Consider the following 26,693-nt stretch of genomic DNA (forward strand, 5'->3'; position numbering starts at 1 on the left):
GTCAGATAGTTTTAGAGGTGATTCTACAGGTTAAAATAGGACGAAAATCAAGAAGGGCAAAATTGCATTTAGAGCTTCGTTTCAGAGTTATTAATTGCAGCAAAGGCGTCTAAAATTCGCACGAAACGTGTCTGATTTGAATTTTATTCTGCTATGTACGTGTATTAGATCAGGCACAGCGAAGTCAGTAGAAGAAGTCCCCTGTCAGACACATTTTGTTCGTATTTTATACATTTTTTCAACAATTACTAATTCAATAGGGGAGCTAGAAACGCAATTTCATGTATCTTTTCTTTCCTCTTATTTTAATATGTAGATTTATCTCGCATTTCTGATACCTATTATCGAACATCCTGCATACTGTCTAGGGTTTTGCAAGACCTCACAGGAGCAGTTAAGTGTGAATTAAGTAAATACTTATATTCTATTGAAAAAATTCGTGAATTTCTTGAGTCACTTTTACTTCACAATTTACCACAGGAAACCTTGTCAATATTTTTTGATTAATCTACCGTAATACATGGCTATCAATTTTCATCCCCTGTCCATACACCTTCACTTCACTTAAGTTCCCAAGACCATCTCCAACAATCAGCACCAATAAAGGCGCAAGACATATCTCGAAACTATATCCAAACACAATCACGAAAAGTCTCAGACGGAGTAAAAATTCGTGTATGCAAGAAGCCGCCACGAGGTTTCATTTTTATTCTTTCCTAGCGGCTGCCGTAGATGAAAAGGCGCGAGGTTATTGTATCTAATTTCGGTTAATTGTATGTTATTACTACGCAGGGGCTTGCTACCCATGGAAATTTGCGGCGAGCGAGATGGAGGGCAAGCGATGGACTCAACAGATGCAGAACTTCGTGAGATACGCTTTCGAAGGTTTTATTTTCGCAGTGATCGTTATACGCCGCGCGGTAATTGAAAAATAAACGCGGCACGCGGTATTCATGACCAAGATATTTATCGTGCGAATTAACATAAATCAGAACTGCCTAACAAATCGACTACGGTTGCGTTACAATATAATATTCCCCCCATTTCCGTTTCGCACGAAACGCTCGTTGCTGCGCGTACTGATCGTTTTTCATTCATCTCGCCAGCTGCGATGCACTGCCTCGCCAAGGCTACGACTAAAGGTACATTTTCACGTGACTTTAAAAGTCATTAAAAAATACGCAAGCTTATTTTTAAAGTCGACGTTTAAAAATCGGGAAAGCACGAGGAAATATTTCATATTAAAATATAAACTCAGATGCAGTGGATTAATTTTGTGTGTTTAATAGAACCAGTGGAATGAGTACGTAAGAACGTTCCACGGCGATGCCAGCAAACTACTTTGCATTAATCCAAGCATAAAACAGTGAATGACACTTACACTATACTATTACATTACTCTTAGCTTCCGTCTGAGAAGAAATCTTTCAACATCATAGCTAATAAAACAAACCGTTCCACGGTAGGAAGCATCCAGTTTTACGGATGAACGCGTCCCCGCAGGACAACGATGCTAAAAAACGTAATTACAAGGAGGCTCGTTCGTAGAAAGCTATCAAACGGCGTGCACGGCCACCGTCCTAGGAATCAATTTAACATTTTTCTCCGTTCTCCTCCAGCACGGTCTGTCCGACAGCCGCGGAGACGACTTGATAATCCAGGCGCGATAAGATCGAGCGACGGGCTCTCCCCGTGATTACGAGCCAGGCGAATCGTTCGATCGGAGGTGAACGTTTCCCACGACCCCGCGAATTCAAAGGATCCGCCAGATTCTACGGTGCCCCTGGCAGAGACACGCGGCAGGCATCGAGCTGGCCGCGGAGCCAGACGGAGTTGACAGCGTGCAACCGACTTCGCCATGTAAATTCACTTTCCAGCAGAGTCGCGGTCGCGTTTCGCAATTAGCGTGGAATGCGGTGGCCAAAGGCTGCGAAGGGGCGCCCAGACGTCGCGGCCTGGGACGACTGGCTGTTGTAAAACCGCGAGACGAGACCCAGTCCAGGTCGCGGGACCAAGGGCCTCGAGACGGGACTCCTACGCACGTACGACTCCCAATTTGGTCGTCGAGTGCTCCCTCGCTATCCCGTTAATCGTGCTCACTATCGCCTGCTCGGCCATTAAACAGCGTGCGCTCCGTGATGGTGGAAGTTAATTGCTGCCTGGGTCTACAGGGCTGTTCAAAAACATGTTGGGGGGATGGCAGTGTGGGAGTCGATGGAAATTAGTGTTCGTTTAACTGATGATGAGGCCCTCTGAGGTCTGAATTTTATAAGCAGGTTTTTCATGCAAGTATGCCAGACACTTTTCTTATATGAAATGAAATTCGAGTTTGAAAATTCTATGTGAATAATGTTCTTATCAGAATTTAATCGTATTTTATATTTGACATATAGCAAGTACCTAGTATAATGTCCTTTGGTTTATAAATCATTGAATCTATGGAAAATAATTTTATTATACTTTTCTTCAGCATGATCAGTACCTCATGGATCATTCAAAATTGACGAAAATTGTCACTTACATTTCATCATTTCCAAGTATCTCATTTTAATTGTAGTTTTTCAGTTGATGATATTCTACAGGAATTGCAGTCTGGTAAAGTGCTATGTTTATTAGGCTATAGTAATTTCTTAATATTAAGATACTCTATTGTTTGTACGAGTCATTTAATTACTAATTACTTTTACGAGTTATTCAAGGACGATCAGGAGTACATTGATCTTGACAAACACTTCTAAATTAACCAATGCCAGAAGTATCAAAGTTAACTTTCGGATTATCTGTATCCAAATGTAGTTCTAAGGTTTACAGAGGGTATTTCTAATTCTTGACCCTTTTGCCCTCCATTAAATCCAGACAGTTCTATCACCATCACCGAGCGCTCTCAGTTATACCGACCACAGGGTCTAAACATAGCAAGCTAGCTCAGGTACCCTGGGATCGCTAGTTCTCATGTTTCAGAATGTGCTCCTGGGGAAAACTCTTCGTAGAAACACCCCACTACCCCTTTAGGATTGTATATCTCGATATCCCAAAGAATAAAGATTAATTAGAAACATTAACTAACAGTAAAAATTCTAATAGCTACCTATTTAAAATAGTGAATAGCCCCTAATTTCAATAATCTTGAAGTCGAGATGATGGCACTTTAATTGTTATTAAGTGGTATGAATAAGACTTTAGGCAATCTTAATCAATAATCTTCTCCGAAACACAAGTTAGTCGTACATGCTTGAACAATCTTACACAATGGGCTGTTAGATAACTTCCACTCGAAGTAAGGACATAAGGTTCCACTCCTCCAATTATCCTAATTGTGAATATAGATATAGGGACGGCTATAATCAATGGATAGAAATAATCAATTCACGAGACAGCTATATTAGCTGGGCGTTACTCATATTAGTCATTTCTTAATAACATGTATCGCACGATGCCTCCAGATTTATCTGGCTCATCGCTCGAACAAAGTCTCATGTTCAATTTACTCTCTCAAAACGCAACAGAATTCGCCATTTCTTATCTCCCATATCATCTACAACCTGTTTCAATCTGCTCCAAAAAATCATCGAGGCAAGATCTCCACCCCAATACCTTCGACTTCCATTACTGTTCATTATTCCTTTACTCAAACAGAACAGTTCCCTCCTGATTAAAACATTTCGGTCCCCCTAGGTCCCATCTCCCTCGCCTAATGAGTTATTCAAGGTCCACACCCTCAAAATCGAAGTTTTAAGCACGATACCTACACCAGTCGGCGCGTTTCGTCAACAGAACCGGTTTACTTCACCCTCGATCGGTCCAGCCGATAAATCAATCTAGACTCGAGAACGCCGTTTGGCAGGACCCAGTTCTGGCCGCTGTAGACTGGCCGATGTTTCAATTTGTAATCGGAAACATCTACATTTATTATGCGATTCCAGGGTGCGCATTACATCCGCCGCGGACGGCGGCGTCCAGCTTCACGATATTAATCATCCCCCGATTTAATACAGGACCACTGCCGAACCAGTTCTCTGGGATCGACGAAGGACGAGATTAGTTCGGTCGAGTCTCTCTCGTCGCTTTTCCGCGGCCTCGTGTCGCGTCGATGTTGTCCCGCATTAATCGAGACCTCGGCTCTACCCACGTTTTCGGCTGCGCAAAAAGGACCAGGTGGACGGGGATATGTGTGTTCTATGTGGTGGACCGAGACGAGGAGCAATTTATCATGGCATTAATTCTCCTTCGATTTCACGCTCGAACATGTGACTTTATTGCTCGCTGGGCTGGGTCATTACGCGCGCTGTTTGCTCGATTTTTCCTTCCTGCAACTCCATAAACGAGGATACTTGAGACGGGAGATATAGGTATACAGAAATGAGAAACTGCTTTATGAAACGGAACGGAAGATGTTTGTCAGGTTTTTAGCTACATGATTCATGGGAGGGAGGATAATAGATCTGATTGCACATTGTGAGGTGGTCGTTCATGGTACGAGAATAGAAAGGTGATGTGTGAGTTGTCTGGTGTGTCATATGACACTGGGGATCGGAGGAATTCAATTGTGTTTGTATTTCTTAGTAGCTTGAAGTATTACCGGTCACGATTTCATATAGTATTTCTTATTATTTACTAGAATAACACAGTAATGAACACAAATATTAAACTAAACTATATCAAATGTACACAGGTATCTAATTCAAAAGTGAGCTTCAGAAGCTCTCTTAAAATTAATTTTTCAGATATCTCAAAATACACTTTCTAACGACACCTTCATTAAAGGGTCAACGAAGTCAATAAAAAACCAAAGGAATGCTCATTTCAATAAAAAATATTGTAAGCCAACATTCATCCTTTGTACACACCAGGTACATCTCCAGCTTTCTCTTTAAGATAGCCGAAATTCTCCTTCAATAACCAATGACCTCATCTTGTATTTATCCTATTACTCATACGAACCTTGACCTCACTGATTCATCCCTTATTAAACTCTGAAACTAAAACACTCCTCCACTTTTCCATTTTCCGATTCTATATCTTCCACACTGTTTTCCTCCACTTATACAAACCCTTATTATCACTTCTAGACTGAAAATCTATCGTATATCGCGATGTTGTACAAAACTGTAATCTGAATAAACTACAATTAGTTCTACGGAACACAACAGGCCTCAACCATCAATCAAAGCTTCAGAAGAGAACGAACCTCCCCTCTAAACGTACTCCCCAATTGCCTCTCGTAATTAACCCTTCGCCATGCATCTCAAGCACGGGTACCATTACTATGCCACTTGCCCTGTCGTCATAACTAACCGCGTGGATCGCCAGAAAGAAGGCGAGCGCCATAACTTCATCGTCGAAACTGGCGTTAGTGCACGATTCCAAGGCATTGTTCAGAGGCTGGATCCGCGTTTGCTCGTAGGGAATCGTGATCGGTCGTGTACAGAGAGGTCGGTTCTTGAAGAGGTTCGTGGACGTGGAGGAGAGATATCGCGAGGCAGAGAGCGGATTCTGCAACGACGTCGGCGCGTCCAGGGCGAAGGTTAACTCGCCTAACGTTCGAGCTACGACGGAATATAGATGTTCGGTACCGTTCGCCGCTTCATTTCCTTGAGTTATGGTCAATTACGGGTGCCTTATCTTGCTGGGTCCGGGTCCACGACTACCGTCTCATGGCTGCCATGGACAGGCATAATCTACTGGCTTGTATCTTCCAGGAAAACATTCTACCGCGGTCCCTTTTCCACGCTCCTCAAATATTCCGAGCTTCCTCTTTAAACTTGATTCCCACTGACAGCCAAAGCGCGAGGCTGATCGCGGCCAGTGGGAGGGGTGTAATGCTGGGTTGAGTAGAAGGATTTGCGCTGGCGGTGACCAGTCACTCGTATTATACGGAATGTCTCTCGTACACTTTCGAATGTCTGGGGTCGTAGAGTAATTGGAACGAGAGACAGAGAGCTGTCATATAAGTTGGTGTCAGGTTACACGTCTCTGTTTTCATTTTAATTTTAATTTTAATTATGGTTTTGTTTCAGATATTCGGGGTGGAAAGAAGTGGATTTATGGTTTTAGTTCTGGTGGATCCAGTTTACGTATTTATTAGGTACTATAAATAGTGTATAAATAGCATAAGTACCTGAGAGCCAGGTACAGATTTGTGGACGTGTCATTGTACAAGCTATGAATATGAGAGAGGTACGATCCTTAATTCTGTATCATGTTGTGGGAGCATTAATGGAGATCAGTATTTAGTCAACAGGCTGTCCCAGAAACTGGCATTCAAACTTTAGGAGCTAAGTCTGTTTATCTAAAGATAGTAAAGGGTCGCAGGACCACGTATTCGAAAATACTCATTCTCCAAGTTCTAAGTACTTTCTGTTTACCGAGGTCTTACTGTCAGGAGAAGAATCGAAACTTTTCTCTTATAAGTTTGGCCTACTTCTGCAGAACGTCGCATCAGCATTCAATAATTATAGCAACCTAATCACTAGCATTAACCATCCACGTTTCATGTATCATATTAAGGGCTAGGCTGCTGTCTTATGAATAAATGAAACCTGGAGCAGGAAGTATTAGACTCTATCTTTATTAGGGTTCAATTACAGAAACTAATCAATACCACATAATTCTCTCTGGATTAGCTGCATTATGAGTGTACATGAATCATCGAGCGTAGGATTACTTTTTCATAAGTAACTATGATCCTAAGACCCGTTAAATGGCTAATTACGACGTGAACTGTAGCTTGTCTCAATTTCACTCCGACGTTCGAGTGCTCGATCCTTTCATGCTTTCGTGTCTGCTGGTCATTCGAATGCGCTTGGTCGTGTCGCTCGAGTATAACGAATGGTCGTTCGCTAAGTTTTGCCTCGACAAACTTTGTTTATTGGGAATTACATTACGAAAATGACACGATGCTGGCGAGTTCAGCGTTCGAGGGGTAGTCGTCAAGCTCAATGGACTGAACAATAGCTCTCCTGAATGCTCGATTGTTTGCCGTCAAAGGGATCGCGTGTAATGTAGATTTCTCGGGGGAAATGGTTCTGGCATTCGAAATTCAATCTGTAATCGCCGTGTGTCTGGGTTCATTATGTCGAAGTGGGAACAAGGCATGATTCAGCAAAAGAAACATGCTTGTAGACATTATGTATAAGTAAGGTGAGTTAGGAGTTTTTCAATCAGTACATATCTCCTTTGGATGAGAAGGCTGGAAGTCGGCTACAAAGTGGTGAGATAATTCCAGACTGTTGACAGGGATTACATTGGATGAAGTAGCTCAGTCACTCGACCTACTGTAATAATTAATTAATGTTCAATGAAAATCGATTAATTACGCGTAGACAGAAAGGTTATACCTGATAATCTCTGTGTTCTATTTTTTTGTACCCAAAATACCCAAGACTTTTAGATAGTAGCTGCGAGAGGAGAATTCTATCAGTGTATTTAGCTTCACTAGCGTAATGTTCTATACCAATAGAGGTAGCGATGCAATATTAAGTTCTGAAGGCAGGTAGCTTTAATATTAGATTACACTGCCACTTAGATGCCTATATCAAGTAACTTGCACAGCAAATAAATATTTTACATCGATTTTAGAGCTAAAGGTTCTTATTAAGACTGAACCAGAGATATTACTATATTAATCCTTACTCTTTAAGCGTGATGGAGCTATAGCATACTATGATATTAACAGCTTTCCAGGAATCTCTCCAATTTACCTAAGAAAAATCAATTTCTATAATTCTTCTACAGGGCGCTTGCAAAGTCATACAAACATTTTCAGATTTATTTTTAGACTTTCACTCTGGTAAACATACTGGAGGTTCATTTTTACCTTACTCCATCTCTCTACACTTACTGATCACTCTTTTACCAAAACAAAAACTCTAGTACTATTTCTAGACGGCAGGTACAAGCAATTTCAGCTCGTTAGAATTTCCTCGCGAAGTGCTCCGCGAGCGTTAACCAGCGTTCGTCGAATTAGCATAAGCGAGCGCGACGCGCGATGACTTTCACGTTTTTCAATCCCGCGCAAGTAACGGTGCATCCGCCTACGCGCGATTAATGCGACCGATTTGGCGCGAGAACTCGCGGCGATGCGTCAGACGTCGCCGCGTGACGGATCGCGCGGCTCGGCGTACAAACGTTCGTGTTATTGCTGGTGTCGAGCGCGAATGTAAATTCTGCCCCTTGGGGGATCGACGTGATCGTGCTAGATCCAGCGCCGTGGTTGGTAACAAGTCGTGAAAACTCGCGGTACTGTAGGCACTGTTTCCGTTCGACTACCATGCCTCGTACTGAATACGCCTTCTGTCTGCCTGTATTGTATATTCCTCCCGATTCCCACTGGTTGTTACAACCATGTTGGAAAAGTGGAGCCCCACGTCTGGTTCTTCTTCAGAATTAGAATCCTCGGGCGAGTAGACGTCGAAGAACTCGGTATTACTGGGCAGACTAGAATGATAGGGAGGGTTTCAGGGCTTGGAAGTTGATGAATAGTTGGAAACGTGGATTTAGGTAATAAGTATCGATGAATTAGGTTTGTTAGAGATTGCATTGGTGCTTTGATCTTTCAGGGTTGATTTTGATCTTTCAGAATTGATTTTTAGGATGTTGGAGATGTTTAGTTATTGGGCTAGATAGTGAATTTTTGTTGTTTCGTGAAAAGAAGAAATAGGGAGCAAATATAGCCACCATTTGGAAGAGAAAAGTTAGTTTGCTTCAAATGAATCTCGTAATTTATAATTTAGAGACAGCGGGTGACCAACAAACCACGAACTTCATTCGAGATGAGAGCCGCTTGTCCTCGGTATATTATGCAGTTTTAAGCTCGTACATACACGCTATTTTACGTAGTTCGAGCACAGAAGCACATTCCCTGGGGCTCTATTCTTACCTCGACATCCTACACTGCAGTCAGCCCTAAGTTAAAATACAGTCGTTCCCCTAGACGTGAATGAAACTTCCGCATGGGTTTACAGCGCGCACCCACGCGACTCTAATTTTGAAGTGAAAAACTGGGGAATTAATCTAATGTATTCATGAAATAACAACCCTTCTTAAATTGAAGAAGTCTTCAACTTTTCATCCCTTTAAGACCGAAATTTTTCGAGCTCTAAGAGAAACTTTTTTCTTGGAAGCTTAAACAAGGTTTATTGCATTAACTTTGATGATTCTATGTCAGTAACTTTAGTAGTACTCGAGGGCCAAAACGAAGTATATTTCTGCCTAAATTGCAATTTTCCTAATTCTTCAAAATACAATTTTAATTACATCCAATACTGACTGTGAGAATAGTATCTATACCATGAGCAAGAAAGATTCGAAGGACATAGTCAGTGCTAAAGAACATGAATTCTTTTGTACGTATCACTGGTCGATCAATCCTCTTTAGACTCTTAACTAGCTCAAGAGAATAAAAAGCCAACAGAAGTTAAATAAGTATCATTGAGGTGGACAAGTTCCATTTCCTGAGGCCTACAGAATGAATAATCGTTTTTCTATACGATCAATGCATCACGTCTGAAATGTAGAGTAGAACATGGACGAGTGTCACGCGAGAATTATAGATGGATTCTGGCGTAACAACAGTGCAAGGGGAAATCCTTTCGAACTTATTTTTCGCACGATCGATTTATACAGTTCAGAAGCGAGACGCGACATCCGTGACAACGTGACAGGCTACACTCGCGACTATACGACGTGCGTCGTATTGTCCACATCGTCTGCCACTTAATCTTGTTTCGTTCTTCCAGATCTCCATTTCCTTTCGTTTCTCCTCCTGCGGTTGACGTATGCGACCTGCTTGCTTGAATTTGTTATCTGTCACGTCGCTCCATTCTTTTTCTTCGAAAACGGAAGCCTGGAACGTGAATTGACAATGGCAGCTGTTAACTTGGTAGTTTACTTCCATAGACTATGAAATTGCCTAGGCTCTTAGGTTAACTAGGTTTCCTGACTCCTTTAGACTCTTCAGGTTCCCTGAGTCCTCTGAGTCTTCTAATTTCTTTACGTTCATTGGGTCTATGCTCTTCTAAGAAAATGATCGTTTTGCATAAATCATTGACGCAAATGAGGAAACCTTAGTTCACAGTTTCTGTCACAGTTCCATTCCCTCGAAAATAGACATCGCTACAATGAAAGCTGTGCAAGAAGCAACGCCTCGCTCTCTCATTACGTTAAGTAAATAAACCCACGTCGGCTGTTGTAATGGGTGGCATTATTAAAATTGCATCTGTATGCGTCCCTGAAATCGCTGAACAAACTAGTCTGTCAGAGTTACTAACTACCGTTGTCGCGTATATAAACGTGGCCCATTAAAAGTGGGCTACGAATGGGAAGAAATTGTCGGCGCATCCTGCGAACAAACAACGTGTGACCTCGGCATCTTTAAGAGCCAGTCCTCGTCTCACGCTGCAGTATTTTCTTTTCATTTCTGAATGGAATTGTTAGAAGGAGTCGCCTCGAGAGAGTGCTCGCAATAATTTCTTAATCTGATCTTCGGTTCTTCCTATGCAAAGCAGCGGTCGTTAACTGAAGTATTCACGGCACTTCCTCCTTGAATCTTCGCGGCAGCCTGAACCCTTCTTCATTCCGACGCCAGAAACGTAGTAAGCCCGAGAAAAAAAGAGGAGCCGATTACTTTCGACTTGCACGCAACCTTGTTAACTCCGTGAAATACAATGAGTATTAATTTTTATATCGAGCATAACACGTACCAAGACTGAGAAGAAAAACTGGTTCTGATTGCTGGATTTTGCGTGCACAGATAAATTAAAGCTGCTGGATGAGAGATAAGGTTTAAGTTCGTTACCGTACGCTTCGCGTGAATGTAAATCACCGTGGAATTGGGCTTTCGAGTGTTCTAGAATTCGCTCTCTTCTGGTCTTCATCCTCTTCAGCAACATTTATTTCAAAAGCTATTATTCTGTAACTGTAGTTCTTTGCCCTGGTCTTCTTATTTCTTTACTCTTTTTAACTTCCCACTTCGATTATCTGTGAAGTTTGATATACGTAGGTCCCGAGTTTAAGATTTATTTTACGAATCTTCCAATACTTTGGTTTATTCGCTTTTCAGCTCCTAATACTCAGCCCTTCGACATCTTCGATACTAAAATCCTCTAGTTTCATAATCCAGTTTTAGTACATAAGTATTCTACTTTCATAGTCAATTTAGTCTCCAATTACTCGAAGAGTGAATTTAACCCTGAAGTATTATGAACTGCAATAAACTCGAAGGAATCTTAGAAAAACATTATGTCCATGTTTTAATGCTGAAACCACTATGCTAATAGAACTTTAACGCACCATTCTATCCCTGTGAATAGCTGTACGACGCCATTGATTTCTCGGCCATCCATTGTCTTCTATTCTCCTCGGTTAAGACACACTTTTCTACGTTTATCAACGAAATTTCACGATCTTGATTTTTTAAAACCGTGTAACCCACTAAATTGAGACGCTCAATGATCTTTTGAGACGCGATGATACGCGGAGTCAACTAACCGCCATTACGTGCAAACACGGTGGAATGATCTAAAATAAGCGGACAATAAAGAACCGGATAATCTGGATATATCTGAGCCTCTGTCCTCGATGCAAACGCGAGGCTCGGTTACTAAAAGCAGATGCACGCATTTCACAGATACCAGCACACGGTCCAGATATTTGCATCTCCCGTCACATTCCGTTTCGTTTCATGCCGAAGACAAGTTCCCTTCTTTGTTTGCGTTCTTTTGGATTCCAGAAGCGTATGCTGATCTCCCTGTTTGTAGATTAAGATCATGGGTCTGGATAATGATACAGTAAGCCTCAGGAAAATAAATTAGAAGGGTGTTAAGTATTTAGATAGTATGATAGGGTCAGAGCATTTATAATTCTATTATGTTATGGTACTACAGTCGCTGGAGGTTTAGTCTGATCTATAATTTTCTGAAAATTTTATAGGAAGAGAGACCCAGATTTATAAGCTGCACTTCATGTAATAATACTAGAGTAGAATGGGAATCTTTTAACCTAAAAGCCATGTGTTAACAGACTCAGCCCCTTTCTAACTCTATAAGCTTCATAGATCCTACAAATATGTAAATTTCGTGGCAGTACTCTCTGCAAGCAGCAGAAACTGCTCCAGTTTCGTACCTACTCTACCCATTCAGTAGAAGAGGCCATTATACTGACAGACACCAGTGTCCACTTCATACCTATCTCCTCCTGGGACATTTAGCATCTGAAGCGTCCAGGTACTGGGACATTTACCTTACATTTGTTACACCCCACATTATTTCGCTACATCCCGCGCGCCGTCGAATTTCGTTACGCATCGTTTCGTTACGATCCAGAGGGGCTGAACGGAGGCCTACCAGATACTCCTCTGCCACTTCCCTCTGGTTTTATTGGCGCGCAGCGGCAAGTAGTAGGCAGGCGGGCAGTTTCGTTCGCCGGCGAGCAGAATCGCCAAGGGTCGCCCGCATACGCACAAAGCCATATGTCATGTCGGTCCGTTTAATGGGCTTTTAATACTACCTCACGAGCGGCACGTATCCCCCATCGACGCAAGGTGGCTCGATGGTACCTTTGAATAGGCGCCTGGAAGGTGCGTCTATAAAGGTGGGCCGACGCGGCGGTGCATAGAAAGTCCCCTGTGTCGGCCCTCGGCGACTCGGGATTCCTGAGTGTCTGTGTCATCGGTTCGGTTGCAACCTCGTAAACTCGAGGCATTAAACGTGGCTTTCGGCAGCGAGAAAGGACGGGGGGAGGAATGTAGAACGATCGGAGCAGGCGACGCTCCTCTCTCGCCGAGCGTAGATCGTGCCTCGCGACCCTCGCGATTTTTATCGCCGCTTGACCTTACGGCGGCTCGCGCTGGGGGAAAGGTCGTCGCAGTGGTTGCGCCAATTCCAATTAACTTTTTCTCTCGCCGGCGTACTCGCCGCGGGCGCTTCGCATTGGCTACCTGAAGCCAAGGTTTATGTCCCGTAACGGCGGAGAAGTGGCGTTTGTTGCACCGGGGATTCAAATCGGGTGATTTTGGTGAGGCATAACGAGTGATTGGATTATTCAGGGACGCTACTGTATAAGGTAAACCAGAATAAATGGACGGCGGTAGCACCTCTTGGCTATAAATCTTGAATATTAAATACGAATTATATCACCTCATCTATAATAAAAGCTGATCGCAGGATAACACTATATTTTCTGATTTTGTAGCGCTGGCATTAAATTTCCACGTGACGAGGTAACTCGTCCTCCCCGATTAACAAGCTAATTTATGGGTGTTCCGAGCGATAGGTAGGCAAAGTGGATTGCCTGGAAACTCAGTCACGGAGCCAGTGTGAATTCGATGTCTTCGAGGAATATTTTACGTTGCTGTAATGTGCGTGGATAGACGCGTTTATATCACACGTAAAATGTAACTTGTCATTTTACTGCGCCTTCTTTTATGCGTGCGCGATAGTTTTGATTGGATGCGTGCGTATCTAAAGTTGCGTCGTGCTGTTTTGTGGATGCCCCTATAAAAGAATGCGATACGACGCGCGAGAACGTGGGATCTTAAGATATAGGGTCATAACCATTTGCTTAGATCCAAAGCTTCTCTCGAGATCCGTGAACACTTTCGTATTTTCTTCGTCTTTATGTTTTTCTTTGGTTTCGGTCCACGAGATTTTATTTCTTAGCTAGGCACTGCTTTCTTTTTCTCCTCGCGTTGTTTAATATTACAGTCTCGGTACACTGGGTATTCAGCAATTTTGAAGGGCCACTTCACACGGGTTTTCAAGGGTTTGCAAAGCAGTGAAATTGGCGATGCATACCTGCTGGTTACGGTCAGACAAAAGAACCAGCAAGCGATGGCCATTGTCCTCGTTGAAATTCCACTGAAAGCGTAATGTTGAGTGGCGGATAGCTGCTTTACTTGCCTCTAGCTGGTCAATTTACTCGTCAGCCCGCTTGGCCACTTCAGGATGCTTCCGACAGCCACGTAGTGTCTTTCACTGTAAACGACGGCTCGAGGGGTTCCCTGAGGTCTCTGTCGTGCAGAAATGTGGATTCACCCACGCTGTGGAGAGTACTCTTTCTATTAAAAGGGAAATCAGAATTTTTGAACAGCCTTTCCAAGAGAATTAATCAGTATGATATTTAGCTGATGATGGAAATAACTTTCTTTGAGTTGAAGCATAGACCTAAAATTTACGTGTAAAAATGTGGATTTATTCACGCTGTGGAGAGTACTCTCTCAATTAAAAGGAAAGTGAGAATTATTAAATAATATATTTAGCTGTTAATGAAAGTAAGTTTCTTTGAATTGAAGTGTAGACCAAAAATTAGAGAATCTTTAGGGAAGAGAAAGTAAATATGGTATATCTTGTATTAGTTAATGAATTCATAATGTAAAATCAGTAGAAGCCTCAAGTTCAGTGACGCTCCAAGGCAAGGAATGAATTATTCAGCAGCTGATCGATGGTTTTACGTATCAGCCTCGTTTTATCGCGCGAGTAGCGTCTCATCGTCCACGAACGCCTGATTCGTATCGACGATTGAGAACGAGATTCGGCCGCTACTTTACCGATAAAAGTCTCAGACGCTTCTCTCGTCGGTGTAGGAGATAGCAGCACTCTACTCGCCGTTTTTATCATGCAATTATTAAACTGCTCGCTCGTTCGTGGCAAAAAAAAGAACGCTCGTCGAACGAAAAACTGTGATTGGCTGTAAAACGACAAATCGCTAATTCGTGAAACGTTCGTCGCACAGAGAATCCTGATCCTCGAACCAATACTCCTTGTCTTCTTCTTCGCCTTCTCTCTGTGCTTTTTTTTCCCCCCTTTCGCTCCAGACCGAAGAAAATTGACGATAGGCGGCGGAGATAGCTTTAAACCGGAAAAACCAGAATGTCTATGCGATCGTGAAGTTCCTTTTACGACCCTGTTTTACACCAGAACAAGGACAAAACGAAGTTTTTATAGTTCAATTCGAAACGCCAGTAGATTTTATGGGTCTCGCATTTACTCATTTCTCTACTCCCCCTCGCCTTCTACAGGCGTCAATTTAATAAAGTGTTATTATTCAATACGATCCGCGTATTTCATTTAGCTAATTCACCGATCAATCGATATTTCCGGTCCATGTTATTTACAACTACTCGCCGGATCGCGTTAACGGCTTCCTATTAAACGGATGTTATCAAACACAATTACCGTGAGAAGGTTCATATACAGAGTGCGTTACAAACAGTGGTGGTAATTTGCTGCTAATATAAATCGTGAAATACGATCAAAGAAACTTTTATAAACGCGTACATGTTTGGGGAGTCGAGACTTGAAGATGGAAGTGTCTGTATTTTTAGGACACCCTGTATTAAACGCAATATTAATTCTTTTGTAATATCTGTTTTTGAACAATCTAAAGTCTCTGATTTTCTGCAGTGTTTTGTAAAAGTAGAAATTTATATAGAAAAGTCTGAATTTCTGCAGTGATCGGTGGTCTGTCTAAAACTGGACTATTCTACTTACAATCTAGATTTCACTTTGCTTCTACTTTTTATAATTCTGTTATTCTATTATTCTTTTTACAATCCTTAAAAATGAATCAGAATTCCATGCATGGACCATTTTACATTAATCGCACAGTACATTTTGCAATAGCTATACGTTCTTCACATAAACTGTAGAGGCTTGAAAAAATGTTCGTATGAATTTAATTACCAAAAGAGTAAAAATGGAATCTTGTCTTATGATGCGTTTGAACTAAGCGAGCGAACGCTCGTCCTTTTTCATCTTCAGCAAAAGTCAATTATTATAGGTGAATAAACTCGACAATCGATTGAAAGAATGTTCGTGTCACTTATATGTTTCCCCCTTAAGTGGGGGAAAAATGAGTATTCGCTCGCTTCATTTATACGCACCATTAGAAGGTTGCAGAAGTCCTATATTAGAGTCTCAAGGACGTTGCATTAAATCATCAGAATTAATGTCAAAATAAATCGGTGAATTTTATTTACACGCGTATATTCTCCTATGATCTTTTTCCATTAACTTTATTATTATCATTATTTATCGTCAGGGCTCGAGGTTTTAATTGCAGGTATGAAACCATAGGGAGGTGTGCAACCTCTGGTGCTAGCTTCTCCACTTCTATTAGACGATCCTTTTCTTCTCCTTACTGGTTTAGAAGCGTTACTACACCTAACGATGAACTTTACTTCGGCCATCAGTTCTTCTTTGAAAGAAATCTGGTAAACAGTAAAAAGTGCAGAAATTTCAGTATTCTATTTCTATGCTAAAATTATAGTGTTTTACATTTATTAATCATACTCACATCTTCGCGTCTAGACGTAAGGAAAACTTCCCAAACCAGTTCAAACAAAGTGTAGAAGAAGGACAATGCAACGCCCACAGTTAATACCAGGAAGACACCTCCGACGTTATCCAGATCCAGCTCCTCTGCTGCGCTTCCTCCACCATCCTCCTACATATTATTCAAACATTATCTTCTCTACTTCATAGTAGAATAATTCCATACATTTCGTACATAACTAAAAATTATTTCATAAATTGCCAGAATCTAAATTTCAAATTTAGCCTCATACATACCCGACATCTTCCACCTCCTCGCTTCTGAGTCCACCATTTCGTCTTTAGCTCCGTGATCAAGCCACTCTGCTGTAGTTTCAGCACGGCAGTGTTTAAAGCATGGCGATAGGGTGAGTCTAGAGTGACACAAATCGTTATAAAATCTGTACTTGAGAGCTAGACTAACCCAAGTCCTTTCTTGTTATTTTTCAAGAGAGTCGAAACACAAATATGATTAATTACTCATTTCCTAACATAGTATTGGAAGTAGTCTGTACTATTAAATTTCTTTCACTTATAACGTAACTTAACTAAATACCTGTTCTAATAAAACGAAGAAAAAGCAGTAAGATCCTGTAAGCAACTCAATTTTGAGAAAAATGGACTTGGGTTAGTCTGGCTGTCAGATATAGAAATACTAAAATAGAGAATCACGTATGCAACGATAACTCACGTTTTTTCATGGCGATTCCATACCCCTTGGCGTCGAGGAGTCCACCCACCTGCGTCACGTTGCAATATCTTTCGACTATGTACTCTATGGAACTCGACTCCATCAGAAACGCATAGTCCTCTCTGAGCACCTTCTTCAAGCCCGCGTCATTATCAGGAGGCAGGACCTCGTCAGCGTTCTCCAGCATGTACTCGTACATCTCCTTGTACGTCGAGTAATTGGAATCCTTGCAATGGTCATAATTATTTCAAAAAACTGAATTAGATCGGCCGATTCCAGTTTTTATTTACCTGACGTGTGACTCTGATTCTCTACCAGTCTGTGCTTTCTTTCAGTTAGTAAGGGGCATTTAGAAACGAGTGAATTTCGTGTTACCGCATCGAACGACGAACCATTTCAATTAAGAGTAATTTATCTGCCAGAAAACGTATGAGATCGTTAAAGGGGGCACTCTGATCTAGGGTACTATCGATTTGACGTGTAATATTAATATATTATTTACTGAAGTATTGTCTAAGATATATTTAAGTGTACACGTTTAGATAACAAAAGCTTGACAAATTGGGCCTTTCTATGCTGGTGCAATGAACACTGTGGGGGTGGAGGGGATCGAAACTAGGAACGTCTGAGAGATTGTTTAATAAGAATTTGTATTAAATTTTTATCAGTAGAGTAGCCTTATAATTATACTACTATTATATTCTTTACTGTAACTTCTCAGACAACCTGTCAGAATTTTTTTAAACAGGGGTTAATAATCGAGGGTTAAGTAAAGCATCTATATTAATATTCTCGATATACTCAGAGGGCAATACTAAAACAACGACAAGTGGAAGCTAACAAATATCTCTTACATTTGAAACAAGTACATCTGGTGCTGTAATGGTCCTGCAAAATTCGTCGCTACTGACAACTACGTTATTCTTCCTGTACATTTCAAATTTACTAATATTCCTCTCTGTACTGTAAGTAATGGAACGCTTACTTTGAAGTAGTTGAAAGTGGCGCCTCCAGCTTTGGCACCGTACTTAATGGTCTTCTTCTTCGCCAACTCGTCGACGTTCGAGAAAGGCGATACCAATGTCTCGACAGTTAGAAACGCTGCCAAGTTGGCCGTGTAGGATGACACCATGATCAAGCAAAAGAACCACCAGGAGACTGCTATCATTCGCGTTGAATGTCCTCTGTCGATTACCGAAACTTCAACGATATCTCAAACTAGAGACACTGCTGCTTTTTAAATAATGCACTGGGATTATACTTACATTGGCGCTATCTCGGTACCCTGTTGCATAATACTTCCAATTGTGAACCACAGGGAATTCTTGAACGTGAACTGATTCTCTAGCTCCTCAGGCTCCTCTATGCACGGGTAAGGGTTATTCCATTCAGCCGGGCATATTCTTCCAGTCACGAATAGTAGCACTGACACGGATATGTAAGCTCCCATCATGTACAGCCAGACGCCTGACGAGAACGGCGACAGGAAGGAAAATAAGCTGGGTGGTGTTTTCGTTGGCTTTCGGTATAAAATACTTATTCCTGAAAAATGTACATTTGTCAGAGTGAAAAAGAAATTTGATATACAGGGTGTTCGACAACAGATGTCAGAAATATGACAGAGTGATTCTACTTGCTAAGATAAGACGGAAATATAGAATTCTAAAATTGCTTTTGAGGCTTAGTCTCAGAGTTATTGACACAGAAACGCCTACAGGTCTGACTTCGAGCGTACTCTACTGTCACTCTGAAGTAGCCAAGTCAGACACAGCGGTGTCAGTAGAATAAGTCCAGTCAGACACATTTCTGGCGCATTTTAGGCGAAGCAAAGCCTCAAACGCAATTTCGTGATTTTTTATTCTCGTTTTACTTTGCCAAGTAGAATAATTTTTTATAATCTGTAACATTTGATACCAGTTTGACTCTGAAGTAATTTTAGTATTAGTCAAGCTTTTATTGTATTTCTATTATTAGCGCAGGAAACAATCAAACCCTCTAATTATCCGAATTAAAATGTTGAATGAATAGGTGGTCCAATTTTTTCGATTTCAAAAAGTGAAAGTACCTAAGTTCATGAAAGGCATCGTAAAATCCACGGCACCTTCCCGTTCGGATGTGATGGTCAAGTCGGTAATGGCCAGATCAGCCTCCTGCAACATAATTGCACCGGATGTCGTATTTCAATCGTTTCCTTTTTCTAATTACAGTGTGCCTCAATGTGAACGTTACTGTAACTAACACCAGCCATTATTTTCCCCAGCATTCCCGTCCATTTCTTGCTTTTTTTCGAATAGGATCCGTAAACGTTGTCAGCCTGAACTTCGAAGGTGTAATTAAAACCAAGCATTTTGCTTAGCTCCTGAATGATATCGATACCAAATCCTTCGTAACGGTCATTTCCGGTCATCATATCGGCGGATTCCTTCAGCATACCATACGGATGACTCTACAAGAAGCAGAAATAAGCATTTTAATAATACCGAAGAATTAGTACCTATTTCCCTGATTTCATTTATTTTTCTGTCCTATTAATTATGCGCTGGAAAGGGTAAGAGAGTTTGCGAGGAGGACAGTGTTCAGATTATTATTTCTGTACGTACGATGGCTATCAGAACGATGAACGTCTTGTTCTGCAGAGTAAGCTCGGGATCCGAGCTAGGAGGATGAGTCTCTGGCAGCCATTCGATAGAGTTCGTGCTGTTCCATATTCCTATTTTCTTCAGACCCTCTTCCGTCACGCGCACCACGTCCAATTGGAAGTTGCTGCGAAATCCTGCCGTGTCCAATTTTATCAAACCGGTCAAGCCTTCCATTTCGCCCTGAAAATAATCAGTGAATCCAGTATATAGTGACCCTCCAGGGATTATTATCGAAGGATTATTAAATTTATATACTGAGATTCCAAAGATTTTTGCTTTTTATATTCAATTTATGCAAACTATTTGATGACTGAACGTGAAAGCTAGAAATACGTAAATGAAAGTAAAGAATACAGTAATCTCTGGAATTAACTACTCTTCTAATTGCATGTCACTGAATTTACAAGTCGCTCTTAGTAACTTGTTTGAGTGCTCAGCAGTTAGCTTGCTTGCTTTGTTCAGTATAAATATTAAGACAGATAGGTAAAGTAGTAAGTCAAGAAACGACAGTCTTACCATACGCATAAAGTTGCTCAGACTCTCGCCATGCTCCCAGCTCAAAGTGCCATTGCAGGGTAATTGTTTCACGTCACCCTTAATGGCATCTTTTAAACGTTTGAATGCTCTCGCGAAAAGTTGCACAGCGTCGTACATGAGGGCAGGCTCGACACGTAGCTGAGTAGCATCCAGTCCCCATTCGTGTTTATGCTTCTCTATGATAGTTGTTACGATGGGGTTCTCAGGATCGATCAGACGTACCCCAGTGAAATTCACCCCTGAGAATTGGTAGGGTTCTAGGTCGATAGTTTGCAAATCCTGGGGGAAATATTTAGTCACTTTGAATTGAATAGAGTGTTATGCGTTGTGTGATAAAATAATGATTAGACTGCGGATATTTATGCGAAATATCAATTGCATTTTATGCATTTTATACATTTTTGCAGATTCAGATTTCTCATAAATGCATAAAAATCTCCGGTCTAGTAATAATGTGGAAGTTACCATTGAAGTCACTATGATTTTGTTTTTCTCCGACATAATGCCGACTTGCTGTGCTTGTTTCAGTACTTCTGTGAGGAGATCGATGGAACAGTCGATGATAATGTTCTCGATTTCCGCGTCTTTTATCTCTCGCATTATTTTTCTGAACAGAATTTCAGGCTATAGTATCGAATGATCTGACGTCTTTTTCTTAAGAAAATATCGAAGAATTAAATATTGGTACCTGTAATTTGGTCCACTCCCCAAATGGTACAAAAATATTGTGTGGCCCCGTGCGTCCCAACGTTCCAGCAATCGCTGTGTGCGAATCAAGCTGTCAGTACCCTCATACAATATCGCGAAGGATTTCCATTCAAGATCAGTGATCATTTGATTGAAAATCTGCCAACAAAGTAGATTTAAAATAGTCATAAACAATACAATACATAAACTGTGAATATTATTTATTTCACCAATTCTATTTACCATCGACAGAGTTTCCGCGTGTGGGAACAGGTTTATTCCTTTGCCACGAACTTGCAAGGGCTCCCATCTCGTATAAATGTGTGGTATCTCCATGGTGTCGCACATGCTCTGCACGTGTTCCGCGGTGATTTTATTCTGAGGCCCAAAGATCCCAACGACACCCATCTCGAACAAGTTGCATACTGAATATTTCGAAGAGGTCTATTACATTCAAGGGCTTGTAACAAAATTAAGCTGCCACTATGGCACAGTACCTTGTTGAGACACTTCAAAGGGGTTCGTGTTAACTTGGCTAGACTCCGCCACGAGGAACACGTTCGCGAATTCTGGGTTCTCATGGCGCTCTCTGTTCACTGTCTTCACTGACGTTTCGAAGGTCCGCTGGATCTCATCTCCAGAGTCGAATAAGCCTCCTAAAAAGTCAACGAACAATGTATTCCTCTCTCAGTGGTTTCTATTAATATTACACTTATGGAATAAGAATTTTACAGTATTGTTTCCCTATAACTTCGATGGACACTCAAATCCCCTTGGAACTATTCTTTCAATTTACCTTGTCCTCGACTTCAGAAAGGCAAATTCAAGCTGTTAAAGGTAACCTTATCTCAGAAATGAGTTTTTTACGTCCCTTGTGCATGTAACTAGTTAGAAGTGGTGGACTTGTATCGAGACAATACTGTAACAAAACTCGTGACAGTTACGTAATTTTCCTCACCTATGTGAATCTTCTTCGGGAACCCCAACGCGCAGGAGAAGAAGATCAGTGGAAGACACTTGACCAGCATCTTATCATCGTTCTACGTTCATAAGATGACGATGATCACCTGTTAAAAAAGAATATCGAAATATACAGGATCTAATCGCAGCTGTTTGTTCATGAAATCATATGATAATTAGGAGACGCAATGTTTGCAATGATCAAAGCCAATCTGACTTGGCAACCCCTGATGTAGGGACATAGTTCAGTCTAATTGGATCGAAATTTGCAGATTGCCTATTACATCCTCAGAACACTATCGAATGTGACGTGATCAGCTTCAAAGACAGGCAGCGAACAGCCTGGCGCAGATTTATTTGCAATAAGATGGCGTGCACGCACGATTCAGCGCGAGAGCGGCTCAAACAGAGCTGCTGGGAACCTGAACGAGCACTTAACCGCGCGACGTTGTGTAAACCAAACGGAAAGCATTACACGCTCGTATTCTCGGCCCGCGTAAATATTTAGACCCGTCCAGAATCAATCCTCCAATATTGAGTTCGGCTATTTATTTGAAGTCACTGAAAGAGAGGCTTCGTGCTTGTCAAATCCTCGCTCGTTTGCTTGAGATCGCCTTGTTCCCCTTGCGGCTCTGTTTTCGGGAGGGGGAGACGTTATAGCTGGGTAGTTCTCTTCCTTGAGCAGATGAGGACGAAGTTTGTGTGGAGAAGCAAAAATAACGCGAGTAAAAATAACGGTTCTGATGGTAACTCGAAACGAGCTCGTTAATTGGACACCGTGCTTTGAGAAGGTTTTTTATTTGGAAGGGGGATCGAAGTTCTGGGTTATGAAGATGTTAATTTGGTAGTATTGAAGTAAGTTTATTTGACAGAGGAAAGAAATGGAACTTGAGTCAGCTAGAACAGAGGTACCTAGAAGATTTGTAATTGAGTTTTAGGAAAATAATGATCAGAAATTCAGTAACTGTATTATATTGCACTTATAGTGACTTCAATCTGCACTATTTCTAAGGAATGACTATAAATATAAAATAGTAAGCAAAATAAAATTTTAATGTTAATTGAATTTTATTTTAAACTATTACAATTTTCCATTTTTTCTATACCCAGTAATTACTTCATAAATCACAAGACTTCAAAAAATTTGTCCATGAGACTCAAACTTTGTCAGCTGAAATACCATCTTAAAAAATGTCTATATTTCTATTGCTTTCTATTTCTATTTCTTTGTCCATATTTCTACCTCAATATATACGTGTGCATACTTGAGAGCTTCAATATAAGAAACATGACTGTATTTAGTTACCAAGTCCGTTCCCATCAAGATTTCCACAAAATCAGCATAAAGGCAACAGGCCAACTCTCAAGGAAAGTCTCAAGACGCCTTCCTTTGGAATACCCTTCCCTCCATGCAAACAGGAATCGGAGTGACAGTATAATTTCGGAGTCGTGGATTTGGGACGAACACGCGCATTCAAAGTATCGCCTCCGCCACTGTCACTTTGCCAACGTACGTGGTCTGACGCGTTCTTTTTCATTCATTCATCCATCGTGCTCGACGCCCAAGGCGAATTTAGAATTTTCACTTTGGGTGATCATCGTGGATGATTCATTCACAGTGAAAAGTGCAAAGGTTATTTTCATCTGTGTTTCATCTAAAGTGAAAAGTCTAAATTCGTTTTTATGCGCTTAGAGAAGAAAAAGAGACAGAGAGAGCATTTCCTTGTTTCAGCCTATTTTTTTGAGGACAATTTGTACAATATCAGTCCTCTATCAATTTATTAAAATTAAATTTGTGTACCTGTAGAAAAGGATCTTGTGTTCCTGCTGTCTTTAGGACATGTATTCATAAAATACGTTTTATTTTAATAATTATATTATATATTCCTAACGATAGACAAAACTAATCTGACAATTTTTTGACAGAGTCGCTTTATTCTCATTTATTGGTACAAGGCTGAACCTGTTAACGCGTCAACAAGCCGCCATATTGGTCTTCCACAAATTTCCCTCAGCAAAAATGACAAACGCTCCCTCTATATCTTTCTTTCCTCTAATCACATGCGTCCTTTCACGCTGTCATTCCGCACCGTGTGCACCGAGGAGAGTGACGCTTCGAACGTGGACGTGAATCGCGTCGTCGGCGCGCGTGTCAACGTGCCATGTGCCACGGTCGGCCAATGCCTCGAAAAACCGACGAAAATCTTTGAGTGCGCGCTACGACGCCGTTATATTTAGACGCGGACCGTCGTCGCCGACTGCCGCTTGTCGCTTAAGCTCTGTGACATAGTTTTCGACGAATTAGCGCGCGACGAAGTTTCCTCGCCGAGAATTTCCATGTTTAATTCCGCCTTTCAGAGAATTAGTTGTTCGCGCTCCTTAAGCTCTGCCGTCGAGCTCCTCCGTGGTTTGGCTGTCGTTTGACGTACTGTTTTCAATGCCACAGATCTAGAACGTTTCGATCTGAGCACTCCTGGAGAGACACTCGAGGATTCTGGGAGCTTTGGTATTCAGAATGTGTGGACTGGAGCGATTGCTGAGTCTTGGAATTTTCTTCTTGAGAGGAGTTAGGCAAATGTGAGAAATTTCAGTAGTAAGGGTCCCTTTTCGGGGAGACTAGTTTTGGTCGAACAAGGGAGCCTAAAACTGATTGGGAGAGGAGAATTGTGTGTTTGTTAGGGAGTTTCTCGAAGCACAAAGTGGTAATTGAAACCACAGTCCAATATGAAGCGTCAAAATTCTTGTGTCATGCTCGAACAAAGCAGTTAGGGTACAGGGGGTTCATTGTTAAGAGGGGTCGAAGCAGGCGTCGCTGAGAGGAGGTGGGACTTACCTAAAGTTGCAATTATACACAGCTCTTTCACCTGGAACAGAAGTTTGATAAACGTGCTTTTCAGAACGAACGTCGCGGCATGCACTCTAATTCCGAACGCCACATCTCGAATGGCTTTTCACTGCGCACACGCGGCCTCCCTTCCAAAAGCTCTTGGATTCATTTGTACACCGTAACATGGCGGGTGCCTGGCTCGAACTTGACTTATTGTTAGACGCGTCGCCGACACTTTCCAACGACACGCTGCTCGTAGCGAATCCACAATTCCTTCGAAGAATTTGCAGTTCATTTTTTGTCGAATCTAGGTCACTGCTGAAGTTAAAGGATCTTCCATTCTGGAGCGAGCATGCGAGAGAGCGAAAAATGACAACAGCGTTTTATGAGAGACATTTGTTACCTCATGGACCAAAAATTAAGAGAGACAGGCTATATTTTCGTACGATGGGTATAAATGTTGCGAACTGTAAGGGTATGCGCGTAGTATATGAATTTTGATTATAAAAGTACTTCGTTCCTGTGGAATCCCTCGTTCGGTATCACGAAACGTGAATTTTCATTCTGTAACAGTAGTTTAGAACATATTTAAACGCAGAATAGAGGAGAAAGTAAAGTAGGTCGTGAAATAAAGGATACAGATAGTGGTAGAATTTTTATTTCCCCGTATATTTCAAATCCACTGTGCTACATTCGGTACTTAACATTTGGAGCCCATTTAGACTTCGGTTTATCATCACCGCACAAACGAACATAAGAAGATATGCAAGTTAGCCTCCACGATAAATTACAGAACGAACTACAGTAATTACAGAACGAACCAGTGCTTAACCGAACGCACAGAGGATTAAGATATGCAGATTGGCGAACAAAGATAAGACGTAAAGGAGGATGGACATACTCCAGGGGGAACTGAAGTAAATTAAATGACCAGCTTGGCATTCTGGGATAGGCCAAAGGTAAAGCAAAAGCTTTGGAACTTGGATACATTAGTGAATTAGTTACGTTAGCGGTTTGGGATTTAGTTCTCTAATCAAGGGAACGAAGAGTGAAGGCTACGGCAATTGATGTAAAAGTAGAACTTCCCGGGGATCAATTATGTGATGCTTTAAAGCCACAAGTTTCTCTATCGTAATCAACGACGGGATTATGGGGGCCGCGTTAAGTACATTACGCGTGGAATAATCTTTCGTTTGAGCCGAAGGAGCCGACAGTCTGTGGTTAATCAGCCGACCTGTACAGAGCGAACGTTTGCGGAGCTGCTGTGGAGGAATCGTCGGGGATATCTAATCGTCGACAAACTTTGACGAGCCCCGAAGGCTCCGATAATTACTGGTAAAATTAAGGAACAATTAAACAGCGGCAGTGTGCAGTTCACGTAGAGGGTATAAGAAACATTAAATCTTTGCTTGCCTGAAATTTTAAGCGTTTCAAACTTTGGTCCTTGGAGATACCATGGAATGGAACAGGACTTCGAAATACGAGATCTCGAAAAATCTCACCATTTTCATCGTATCAATTTGAAGAAGCAATGGAAGCTTGAGTAATTCAATTCTACCTCGTTTTCTTTCGTTTAGTCTCTGCTCTACCTTTAACTTGAATACTTGCCACACCTTCGAATGAACACGACACACGTCCAGTGAGAATTTACAGACGATGAGTTTATTCACGTTTAATATGATGCTCGGTAGTACACCTTACGTAAGAAGTATAATCAATAGGCTCGTTAACAAACTCGTTTACGACGTGAACGCAGTGTACGCGATACAGACAGTATTTACAGAGAACGTGTAATACGCGATGTGTGTCGTTAACGCTCCGTGTTTGTACGATTAACAATTCTGATTCCACTGTACGAACATCGATGGAGAATAAAAAAAAAAATCGCTCGAAACTCCGTAAAATGGAGAAGATCGACGTCGTGAGTTCCATGTGCTCAGTGTCGCACAAACTGTGGAATGTCGAACTTTAAAGACGCTGATGTTAATTGCATTACACTGATCTACCTGCGCGAGGGAATTGGTTATTCGTAAAATCAGGCAAAC

General features: G+C 41.5%; 1 protein-coding gene and 2 long non-coding RNA genes across 3 annotated transcripts; all 3 read right to left on the reverse strand.

Annotated features, from left to right (window-relative positions):
- Window positions 1–10,119: 10,119 nt before the first annotated feature.
- On the reverse strand, window positions 10,120–10,889 carry LOC143186264 (uncharacterized). The gene is made up of 2 exons (XR_013003034.1): window positions 10,701–10,889; window positions 10,120–10,568 (listed from the first exon to the last, which is right to left on the reverse strand). It is a non-coding gene; the product is annotated as an uncharacterized LOC143186264 (long non-coding RNA).
- Window positions 10,890–15,945: 5,056 nt separating this feature from the next.
- Window positions 15,946–24,770, reverse strand: LOC143186084 (glutamate receptor ionotropic, kainate 2). The gene is made up of 16 exons (XM_076389487.1): window positions 24,655–24,770; window positions 21,820–21,928; window positions 21,359–21,517; window positions 21,105–21,286; window positions 20,863–21,020; window positions 20,640–20,781; window positions 20,154–20,453; window positions 19,599–19,817; window positions 19,238–19,444; window positions 19,064–19,148; window positions 18,264–18,540; window positions 17,984–18,182; window positions 16,999–17,224; window positions 16,566–16,681; window positions 16,291–16,440; window positions 15,946–16,204 (listed from the first exon to the last, which is right to left on the reverse strand). The coding sequence occupies exons 2-16, from the start codon at window positions 21,887–21,889 to the stop codon at window positions 16,022–16,024; spliced, it is 2,673 nt and encodes an 890-aa protein (XP_076245602.1). The 5' UTR covers window positions 21,890–21,928; window positions 24,655–24,770; the 3' UTR covers window positions 15,946–16,021.
- LOC143186085 (uncharacterized) lies at window positions 23,036–23,982 on the reverse strand. The gene is made up of 2 exons (XR_013003002.1): window positions 23,912–23,982; window positions 23,036–23,476 (listed from the first exon to the last, which is right to left on the reverse strand). It is a non-coding gene; the product is annotated as an uncharacterized LOC143186085 (long non-coding RNA).
- Window positions 24,771–26,693: the final 1,923 nt, after the last annotated feature.

The sequence above is a fragment of the Calliopsis andreniformis genome, chromosome 12 (assembly GCF_051401765.1).
Source record: "Calliopsis andreniformis isolate RMS-2024a chromosome 12, iyCalAndr_principal, whole genome shotgun sequence".
Lineage (NCBI taxonomy): Eukaryota > Metazoa > Arthropoda > Insecta > Hymenoptera > Andrenidae > Calliopsis > Calliopsis andreniformis.